The sequence below is a fragment of the Pithys albifrons genome, chromosome 6, assembly GCF_047495875.1.
Source record: "Pithys albifrons albifrons isolate INPA30051 chromosome 6, PitAlb_v1, whole genome shotgun sequence".
In the NCBI taxonomy this organism is placed as follows: Eukaryota; Metazoa; Chordata; class Aves; order Passeriformes; family Thamnophilidae; genus Pithys; species Pithys albifrons.
The window spans coordinates 30016001-30028223 of record NC_092463.1 but is presented as its reverse complement, the minus strand read 5'-3'; the positions used below and the strand labels follow the sequence as shown (position 1 = coordinate 30028223).

Below are 12223 nucleotides of genomic sequence, written 5' to 3'. Positions count from 1 at the left end.
GTGGATTGGCAGCCCGAACTCCTTGCTCATATGTGATCCGTTGTGTAATTAAATACTGTGCGGCCTGGGTTGCAGCTGGTGTTCCAGTAATGGTTACCTTGCGATTTCTTGTGCCAGGTACGAATTCTCCCTTTTTAGAGATCTGTATCCTTGCACCAGTCAACTCCTGGTATTCAACTAATGTTTTCCCTCCTTTTCCAAGTATTGCACCAACTAAGTTTTCTGGCACTGCTATTTCAACTACATCCTTTGATCCATCTGTGGATTTTTCTGTTCCTAGGATGGCACTGGCAGCTAGGGGAGAAGCAGCTCCAAAATATCCATTGGTTGCAGCAGTAGCAGCAGCCAGGCTACCTAATGCAAATGTCCCCGCCGTACCACCAGCAGTGCTGCCACTGGCTGAGGCTTCACTCGCATAGGTGGCCAACAAATTGGCTGCTGCTGCTGCTGGGTTGGCACTGGCAGCTGCTGCAGCCAAAGCCCCTGTAGCTGCTGCCTGACTTAGGCCTAAACCTAATGTGTTGAGATTATATCCATAGCTGGCTAATGTATTAAGTGCAGAGGTGATGGCCACCAGGTCATTGCCTGTAAAGCCAGATAAAACTGCTGGAAAGGCTGCCACTCCAGCAAGGTTAGCATGTCCTAATAGCCCTGCAGCAGCTGCAGCAGTTGGTAACACTTCAGCAGTGTTTGCATAAGGAGATCCGGTTGGATTGGAATTGGCCACTGGACCTGTGACATTGGCATAACTGATATTGAGACAGCTGCCACTCTGTGGATCCTCTTGTATCTTCTGGATGATAAGTTCAACAGCTTTTCGGTTTTGTTCAGGTTCTCCACTCACAGTGACAACCCTCTCTTGCAAGTTGATCCCATCAGGTTTCTGGGAAAGCTGCACCCAAGCCCCTGACTGCTCCATTATAGCCTTCACTGTAGCACCTCCCTTCCCTATTATCAGACCTGCTGTGCTGTTGGGAACTATAATCTTTACCTGTAATTGAAAAAAATATATATAAATAATACTTCTGCTTTGTGCATAAACACTATAATATTTTTGCTACCCTATAAAAGGAAGGAAAAGAATGAAGCAAGTTAGTTACCATATTTTTAAAAGAAAAGGTTAAAAAGATTAAAAAGAAATACAGCTCATCATGCTTTTTAATGCTCTGCATGTTTCAAATGTAAAATACAAAGAATTAAATATAAAATAGCAGGAAAATTGTTTTTATCATTCTTCCTCAGAAAATACTGCTTTCAGCATAGTACATTTCAGACAAAAAGATTAAGAAAATGCAGCTATTATACTTGTATGGAAAGATTATCCCAGATTGTATCAAAGTGAGTGTTGTCATCTGATTCCTCTCTTTTCAAGCTAATATAGCAAACCAACTTCTTTGGAAAAAATTGTTTGAAATTCTTTACCTTCCTTTAAAACATCTATGGTAACAATAATTGAAAAAAAGCCCCAATAACAACAACAACAAAAAAAACCCCAAACAAAACCCAACCAAACAAAAACCCCACAACAGTTGGCTAAACCATAAACAGATAAAATAGTTGTTCTTGAACAGGACATGATCTTGATTGTTCAACCTGTCACCCACATCAGTGTACAAAAATTCATTATCAGCTACAGTGTATTATTATTCTCAATATGGAAGTTAAATTAAACAGCTGAGAGTACCTAAGAACTGAGATTTTGCAGGAATAAAACATGGCATTTGTACATCTAGAAATTTTATCAAAACATCTTCAAATGAAGGGTATTTACCTATAAATCCTACCTTTTCTCCTGTTTAAACAAGTTTCAAACTGACAGTATCATGTTTCAATGAATGTATCACCTATTGACTTACTGCTATGAGTGAAGAATGAAAACCAAGATAAAAATTCAATATTTATACATATTTTCCATAGCTTTTTTTGATATATATTTATAGACGTGTCTCAAAGTTGTAATGTACCATCTGTTTCATGACATTGAATTAATACAATGTTTTCTCTCACTTTTTTAGTAGCCTACTGATATCCATTCATCCAGGTTTTGTGGAGTGTATATATATGGGTAATACATTTCAATCCTTTCAGCAAAATTCTATCTATAATGTCAGCAACAAGTCAATATATAATACAACTAAATGGTATTAGTAACATTCTCATTTTACTGCCTTGTTATAAAGACAAGCTAATTACAAACAAAAATGCATGCCCTACAAACAAGCTTTGTCTGGTCCTAGCAAATTTAAGCATTTCCAATGGTTATGTTAGCATAAAGATCATACCTTTGAGAATCCAGTATAATATAAAGTTGAGAAATATTTATATTTTCCACTTACACAATATGTACACTAAAAATCATATTATACAGTAATTTGCGCTAAATTGTTTGATATATGTAATTTTTAATCTCTTCAGAATTTCACTGACATCAAAATAGAACATATTTTATAGAATAAATAAAAATTATCAAGTGCTGATTTATTCTAAAGATAACGTGAAAGTGTGTTATTGAAAAAAAAAAATAGCCCACCGATATATTAAATAATCCTTTAAAACCAAACACCTCTTTGTGTATATATTTAAATATGCATTTTATACATGTATGCACTGAAATGTAATTTGAGATATTTCATGATTTTAAGGTACAGGGGTTTTTATTTTTAGTTTTCCTATCAGAAAAAGAAAGAAACAACGCTTAGACTTGATTTGGTATTTTTGTTATAGATCCAAAATATATTAACTAATTGCTAAATATAAGAATTATCCAGATTTTTGCTCAATATAGGGGGGCTGATTTGTTTGGGGTATGTTTATGCCTTGTTTAGTTTGGGATTTTTGGGGGTGTTTGTTTGTGTTTGGGTTTTTTTTGTTTGCTTTTTTTTTAATTGCCATGCCAAAAATGCAGCTGTAGACAGCTTTCTTTATTACAGTTTTTTGACAGATTTTGAAAAATGATTTGCTGGATCTGCCTTCATTTCATAAACAATGTGCACAGTACTGATCAAGTCAGGCATAAGTGTTTATATAAAATTAAAAGAACCTAAGAATATAAGAAGATACAAAAATACTCTCTCAGTACAGTACATGACTGCAGAAGTAACAAAAATATTTAATGTCAGGGCAGCCTTGTTGCACCTGTAATATCATAGATACACATGGAACATATGAAAATCCAGGTTAGTGTAATATGGCTAGGATTATTCTAAAGGATTGGTGTAGTAAATTAAAGCGATGGTTTACTTCAGCCACAAAATTAAGAAGGAAATGTTCTCTATACATCAAGAAAGATTTCTCTCAATAAGAAACTAGTACTTTTCTCACTTGGCACCACAGAAGTACATTAGGTTCACCGCTAACTGCTCTAGTTATTTATCAAAATTGTCTGTCTAATCAGAGGAAATACCAAGAATGATCTCCTCCTCCTTTTCCACCCACTCCATTCTTGTCCAGATATGGTTTTATACTTAGCATCACAAACAACATATAAACTATGATGCATTTTGAAAAAAACACAAAACAAAACAAACCCACCAAAAAAGGGACTAGTATGTTTGTCTGCTTCTGATAACTAAAAATACACTTTTCTAAATATCTCTTTTAGAATCAGAAAATTGTTTCTTTCCTTGACACTCTCTTAAACTGTATTAGTTGAGAAACATACCAATATTATCCTTTGAAATACAAGGTGAAATGTCAAGGTGAATATTTCACCTGTTAACATACAGGATATCTGTTTAAAATATGCATGTATCAAAAAATTAGGCAATATGCACTTTTTTTACTAGCTTATATATTAGAATTTCAACTCTTTGTGGCAAATATTGGTTGTGTTGTATAACAATACAGTATCTAACATATTAGATCACAGCACCCTAGGCACCAGTACAAATGAAATAATGCAAATATATTTTTTTTTTTCTGCTGAAGCCTAAAATCCATATGGTCACTAAGTCAAAAGGTATGAAGTGATACAACACAATTCAGAAATTGAAAAACAATTATTTCTATTTGGTTTTGTTACCTGCACCACCATTTTTTAAAAAGAACTCCGTGACTGTCAAGGAAATTGGACAGTGCACTTATTTTCCTTTTACAGATAACAAGTTCAGATATTGATTTGGATGTAGAAGTGAGAAACCTAACTGCTACCCAAAATAAGTGCTCTGAGCTATTCAATAAAGGTATCTTTGACTATGTGGGAAGGTTAAGTTTCCAGGTCTGTGTGTATGCTCCTGACTACATTGAAATTCGTGCTGCAAAAAGGAGAGTATCTGAAGCAATGAACATATGTTTAAAATATATATTTTTTTTCAAGTGCTATAGGAAATAAAAAGTGGAAGGAACTCAAGCTTTATTATATGTCAAATAGATTTCATAAAATTTGAGGATTACAATTATGACATAAGCTTACAAATAAATTAATTTGCTCCACAGGCATCACTATCATCCTATCTACATTTGTATAAGCAAAAAAAAAAAAATCAGGCTCAGCAAATATAATACTTCTTCCTTGAAAAGAATTAAGTAATTTCACTGTGTGTATTTTCATTGAACTATGCTTATATTTTTAAAAGTCTCTACAAAGTTGCAACAGTCTGAGTCACTGAGGGCATAAGAAGAGCTCAAACTGGAGAGCAGTTTTTTGGCCTTAGTTCCCAAAAAAATCAGTAGAGATTTGATGATACTCTGCACTTCAGAGGAAGATGCTCAGTACTTGAGTGATCTCAGCCACTGTGTCCAGAGACGCAAATCAAAATTGCTTTAACTTAGGATTAGTGGTTCATATTAACTCCTGCATGCTGAAAAACCCTAGATCCTTAAAGTCTATATCAGCTAATTTCCTAATCCTTTTCCATTTATTGACAACCTACTTGCATAACCCATGTTGCATTCACCTATCTCATAAGAATTGCCTAAAAGCCTTCTGATTTACCAGACCACAAGTCCCAGCTCAGTTCTGTGAGTTGAATAGCATTTACTGGGGACTGCCAGATGTGTGGTGATTATGTTATGCCACTTCTCATCCCCTCCCTTATGCTGCACAGGGATAATCTTCACTGAGCAGCGACAAATATATATGAATACACACAAAATATTTTCATGGGAAGCAGAACTGTGAGCAAATCTGAACTACTACCTGCACTAATATCAAATGTCCGGTCTTCCCAACCCTCATTCCCACCTGTCTCTGTAAATACTTTCAACTACCCATAGCAAGGTTCCCAATCGATTCACTTTTCTACTGGCTTATGTCCTTGCACTCTTTTCCTCTGATGACATTTGCTGTGGTTACATTATTAGTTCTCACAGTCTTTGGAGTTGGAAGGATGGCAATCACAAACTAGCACCTTAGGTGACACCCAGTGAATACAAAGTATTTATGCTGGCAAATGTAGTGGGAGGACAAAATGAATGTTGACTGGCTAGATAGCAAGAATTGGCACTTGATATGGCTGTTACACCAGTTAAAGTAACTGTAAGTTAACAAGTTCAGAAAACATGGCTTTAAGTTTCAAGCTCCTCATGGCAGCATGGCACATGCCTGCACTAAATTACACCAGAAGAGATAAAATCTCATTAATTATACAAAGTAGCATCAAAACCTGGAAAGGAAAAAACCAACAATTTGACAACAAAAACATGTAATTGCAGCATCCTATGTTTCTTTTATCTCACAGAATTGTTTCTAAGAGATTGTACAGAAATTAATGATTCAAGGATATTTTTTATCTGTTATTCAGGTTCCCTTTTTCTTCTTTTATTTTAAAAAGTATAAGTCATTTCGTGAAGCTTCTGTAATACTCGTCATTTTATCTTCTCTCAACAGAGAAAAACTTTACAGAAAAGGTTCCATCTTATCTAACATATTTATCCTAATCTGGCACAATTCTACATTTTAGTCTCCCTAAAGCAAATAGCTGCATTCCCTGAAAACTATATTTAAACTGCTACATTCCATTTCATATCTTTTTTTCTGTCTTCATTGCTCATTAATTGCTTTAAAGTCTGGGCTCTGAATTCTATACCTATGAAAATTTCATGCTAATTTAGCTGCTCATATGACACAGGCTTAGGGTTGGTGAGAAGGTGTTCTGGATACACCAATTCCTGCAGAGAGAAGCCAATAAAGAGTAAGAAAGTCCCTGGCTGTATACCCACTGACAACCACAAGGTGAAGGCCACAAGAGCTATTGAAAGTCATGACTCTTCCTATGTATAGAGCAGACAGACATGCAAGGCTTTTCTGGACGTTTATGTCACACTTGGGTTCAGATTCTGAAAGTAGGCTTACATAGCAAATCTCTGCCTATTACACATACAGACCTCCCTGAGGAACTTAGTGGAATTTCTCTCAGTAATTTCAATTTCTGTGGTTTGGATTCCATATATACATATGGTAAAATATGAATTTACTTTTTCAGAGATACTGTACACTAAACATATTTCTGGTAGCTTGGTTCAAGATTACATTTTTAGAGAGACTACTTAGAAGGAATAAAGACATCTCTTAGACACATCTTTCTAATAGTCTGCTTATTTATACTTATTTACAAAAATATTTACACTTATTTACAAAAATAGGCAAATATCCATAAAAAGAGAAGCAGTTCTTCATAAATTTAGCTAGATCACAACATAAATAAATGTAGATCATAAATTATTTGTCATCTTCCCTGATTATGTTTAAATTCTGTAAATGTTATTGCAATTCAGTATCTTTCTACAAAAAGATATCTAGTACTGAAATACTAAGTGAACAAATGCAATGGATTATGGGAAGAGATTAGCTGCTACTTTGTTCCTCAGTGTAATGCACTTTTTTTTCGAGTCATGTTTATGTTCATAAGATTTTTTCTCATCACAAACAGCACATATACTTGTAGCATTCCCTTCATATATTTTGCCTGCGATTATTGCAAGGTGAATGTAATTTTATTTCCCTATGTTGCTTCTTTGTGTTATTTCTGCCCTCATAACTACTGTTTCTTATAAGACAATTTAAAGTTAATTTAATCCATTGAAAAAATAATATTGTGCTATTTCAAGTTAAAAATCATACTAGATTATTACTAAGATAATAAATTGATAGAGCAAATAGATATTGTAAGATACTTGTCTGTATCTGCCATTACACTGTGGGAGGATTTTGGGCTGATTCCCATTCTACTGTTTATCACAAGTATTTATTTTGCTCCACTTCTTAGATTTCCTCTCAGCTGAAGTTACATTTATCATTGCATTTTAGTCACAAAACCTGTAACGCAATAGAAACCTAACCTCAACTTAAATATGTAGGAACAATTTACAGCTGAAATCACAAAGCCTAGAAAATCGAAACCAAGCTGAAGAAATATTTACTGGAGGTAAGACTGTATAAGGACTGTATAAGCACAAATTGCTGCTTTGGTTTAAATCTATATGACTTTTCAATTAGCATTTGATATTAAACTTTGACTCTACCAGGCACTAAAAAAATGTACCTCCCACTTCTTTTATTAACTACCTAATTGCACTTCTGCCCACTTAAAAGTATGAACATTGTGATTATTCTTTCATGTTTTTAATTAAAGATGTAATTTGGAATGCAAATTTCTCACAGCAAGGAAATAATAAATCATGTTTAAAGAAAAAAAATTCTGGTGTCTGCTTCAGTTGCCATTCTGTCACAACTGTGTGTGTAGGCACTAACTCATAGATAAAAAGACTTCCTCTCTCAAAAGCAGGTTTTTAATAAATGTGTGCACATGCAAGTTGTGTACAGAGAGTCACTAAAACAATGTTGGTTATTCATGTGGTTGTTTATATGGTATTATCTAGTACTGGCAAAAAGTATTATTAAAATTTTACATACACATATGCATACATAAAAATGTGAGTAGTTTCATAAGTATCCCTCATAAAAAAATAATTCAAAACTGTGGGAATGGAGAAAACCAACTCCTCCATGAATTCTCTATGATACATAGTTTTAATAACATAGAGGAGAAACTTAACTTTTCTAATTTTTCTCTGTAGCATAAAAACAACACTCCATATTTAATGAATTAATGTTTCATGAGTTTCAAATTACATTTGCAGAGAAGTGTAATGTATTTTGAGTAGCATAACTTATACTTTTCACTTTTTTATAATAAAAAAGAAAAAAATGAGGTGGTTACATACTGAATTATACAAGAGAAAAAACTAATAGTTTTTCACTCAGTTTCAGATTAAGCAGCATACATAGAAAATTGCACATCTATATTGGCTGTGCCATCATTCAGAGGAAATATCTTTTAGAAAGACAGAAAGCAGGAATATTATCAGGTCTGGTCAGTGAAGCCTGACATTTTCAGTGACAGTAGAATGTTAACCCTACTCTCTAGTTAAAGTCACAATAGTTTTCCCATCCCCTATCTAAAATCTCACTTTTTTTTTTGTCCTCATCTAATTTGTTGCATGGTGTTCTGTGAATATCTGCAAACATTCCATAGAGTCATGGATGGATGTCATAAATGCAGGAATATTTACAGTGCTATTTAGTATAGCAATTTGAGATACTTCTGATTGAAACAAACCAGATGACACAATTTCTTTACTGGAAGTGCTGAAAAGACACTTCTCAACAAAAAATAATCTGAAAAAAATGTAGATAATGTGCATTATTTTAAAAACAAGTATGCCTCACTGACGGTATCAAGAAAAGATGCACTCTTTTGCATTAGACAGGATCTAACTTACAAGCACATAAAACCCACTTCATTTTCTAAAGTGAATTGATCTTCCTGATAGAAATAGAGGCAAAGGTGGTGCATTCCTTTTTTATGTTCTCCCAGTCACAGATCTGTAGATGTTGCTTTGGCTCCTCATAGCTATTAACTCACCGTCCAAAGAAGCATCACAGTGGTTGCTTCCCTGACAAATCTTCAGAAGGTAAGTATATAAATGACTAGAATATTTCTGCACTCAAGAGAATCCTTAAAAGGCCACATTCATGAGCTTTACGTGTACTCTCAAGTAGCAGATGAGCCATAAACTTGCTTTGAATGATATGCTATACTTTAACTAGAAAACTTATACTTGGCAAGAAGCAATTGGTGGAAGAAATCCTATGGCTGAAACATACATGAAATCTACTAAGATATTAATAACAAATCTTGAATGGCCTATAAGCAGACACTTAAGAATCAATTTTCCATTGACTTCCAGGAGACTGATGATACCAAATTTTATTTCCTTTTTTTTTTTTTTTTTTTTTTTTTTCCCCCCAGTGACCATGGACCTGCAAGTCCAAGAGAAAGCTAACAGTGTTCTTAAATATTTCTTTGACTGGAGTAGAAACTTTCAAAATGAAGATTTACAAGAAATCACAGCTATCAACACTGTCCAGTTTTCATTATAAGCTTCAATACATGTAGCTAGAATACACAATTATGTTCTTCTAAAAGAAATCCATGCAGAAAATTATATGGTGTAGTTGTGGCAATTAAATTCAGAGGAAAGGATAGCTAATAGAAATGTGCAAAGGGACTTGCCATTTCTCTGTCAATGATATTTTTCATTGAAGCTGACTAAATCTTGAAAGCATGGAAAAACTCAAACCAGGATTTTAGAAATGCATTGAAATTTTTAGGGTTTGACATTGCTGGCCAGATTGTAACATTATTTTAACAGTATACTAAACTTAATGCAAATTAATTTAGGATTTAAATCCAAATTTAAAATCAACAATATGTTTCAGTAAGAATACTCAAAATCAATCTCTGAAAAATCACATTTTAAAATTAACCTATTTATGTGTATGACTGATGGGAGAAAAAAAAAGCTAACACTTTTATTTTCAGATTATCTTTGTCACAGTTGATTTCAACAAGATATGTAGCACAATCCTTCAACATTTAATTGGCAATTCAGAACAAAATTTAAATTATCAACTATATATCGTATGTAGGAGGCCTCTCTTTGCAAAGCTGTGGAATTAAGGTGAGTCAGCAGAACCATTTCAATTCTATGGCATGGAAAATAAGGATTTATAATGACCACTAAAAAAGGGAAATTTCTTTCTTGCTCAAAGTTCATTGAGGTCTTTTTGTGGGAGGTAAAAAAACAGAGTTTAATGATCAGCGGGAACTTTATGGTTACTTGTATCAACAGGTTTGTGATTCCCAAAAGAAAAAGGCAAAGTTGTCAGAAAATATGAGAGTCATTAGTTCCTTTCTTAAAAACACTGTCAATTTCCATATTTAATATCTATAAGCTCACAAACAGTCCCTAGTTTTGCTGTCACAACTAGTAATTTCAAAATTGAAGTTTTAAATGAAATCTGTGGGACTGAAAAAATGGTAGATATCAAAAGAAGGAGATAAAGGAAATGCAACTAGCTGAATGTTCTGTGTCTAAATGAACATCTTTGAGTTTTTATGACCACAAAATAAAATAACAATACGAAACTTTAACACATCCTCCTACATTAATTGTAATTAAAATCCTGGGGCAATTATTCTATTCTCCATGCTTCTTTGCAGGAAAAAAAAGGAAGAGGAAACACACAAATTAAAACCCTTGTGCTACCTCCATTAATGGCTCAGGTCCATGAAAATAAGAGCATATTTACTCATGTTCTCACCTACAGATAGTTCTGTATTGCTTCATGGAGTTTTGCACTATTAAATAAAAATAAAAAATAAAAAAATGGCACTAAACTAATGACAAAATGTTTTCCTAAGAGCAATATAAATACAATTTTTCTCATGGGGTCTTTACCAAAAACATCAGTTTTCCTTTAGATAAAATCACATGATAAGATGGTAGAGCCAAACAAGTGTTAAAAGGAGGAAAATTGTAAACACATTCTCTAGCTAGGCACAACAATTAAAAAAACCAAAAAGCCAACAACAAAACTAAACAATAAAAGTCCTCACCATTCTCCACAGACATATTATTTGATGCAAAAAGTTAGAAAAAATGTAAATAAATGAAGTACATTTAAAACCATCTGAATATATATACCTATATGCTTTTATGTATACATACACATCAGTACTTTACATATACTTTACATATGTACTTCTCTATGACACTTTTAACACTTGATTTACTTTTAAGCAGAAAGTGTCCTATTGCACTGAATATCTAGCTAACAGCTTCAGCTTAGGTAGATGGTACTGCAGCTACTTATTCAGTAGTGCCTTTTTGAATTGTTTGCAACTCAGCTGATTCTGAAAACAATAAGGAAAAACAAAACAAAATGAATCCATATGGAAGACATGCACATATTAGTACTGTCTGCACACACAACAAATGGAGTCCCTGCTTCCTCCCAAGCCCATCATGTCTTAGCATCTTACAGCTAAAATCATGTCAGACATAAGTGTGAGGCACAGAATTAAATGAAAACTCTCCTTGTTTCAAGACCACGGAATAAAAACCCCACTCTGTTACAAAATTATTTCAAGGGATTCTCCAGTCTTTCTTGGAAACCAAATTTCTGCCCTGAACCATATTAAATAATTTAAATAATGTCTCTTATCTGAGAGGTATGCACTCTGAACATATATACCTCTACAAATATAGAGGTAGGAAAACATTGAACAAGTGTTTTTAATGGTGTATCTTGACTTAACCTGGCACCAGTTTTGAACATACATTTCACTCAGATCACAAAATTGTAAAGTAAAATGAAAGATAAAACTTATAATACCATCAATCAATACACATAAGTATTTCACATGGAGAAATGATTAAGTACTTACTACATTTATAATTGTAATGAACATGGCAAACAACAACCAATAAAGGGGACAGAGAAAGAAACCTGTTTTTGGCAAAACACACCTGGTCTAGATGAACTATCTTGATTTACAGCATTAAGGGCAATAGCTGCTTTGCACCTCTGGCTTTGCAAAAGACAACCAGCAGCAGAAACTTTGTCCTTTCTGTATTAAGTATTGCTTACCTATCAAAATAAAATTTTGTTTAGCTAGAACTATTCAATGAAATTCTCAGTGAGGCTATCTCATAGATGCTATTTGGATTTTTTTTTTCCAAATGAGAAAGTAAGGAAAGTTAAACATAAAATACTTACATAACCATATTTCTCTAGGTCATAAAAATATGTAATTACTAGAAATTTTCATTAAAAAAAAGGATGTGGTTTCACTAATGACTGTATGTATGGGTGGCCACACCTTAAGTTCTGTGTCCAGTTCTGGGCCTCTCACTTCAGGAAAGACATTGAGGTGCT

The 12223-nt window shown here is 33.6% G+C and overlaps 1 protein-coding gene across 3 annotated transcripts in view; it reads right to left on the bottom strand.

Annotated features, from left to right (window-relative positions):
- NOVA1 (NOVA alternative splicing regulator 1) overlaps positions 1-12223 on the bottom strand; it is a 140135-nt gene that overhangs the window by 2081 nt on the left and 125831 nt on the right. For all 3 annotated transcript variants that reach the window (XM_071558013.1, XM_071558012.1, XM_071558014.1), the window contains one exon: positions 1-991. This exon is cut by the window's left edge and continues 2081 nt beyond it. In XM_071558013.1, coding sequence (XP_071414114.1) covers positions 1-991 — 991 coding nt within the window. The remainder of the gene's footprint in view (positions 992-12223) is intronic.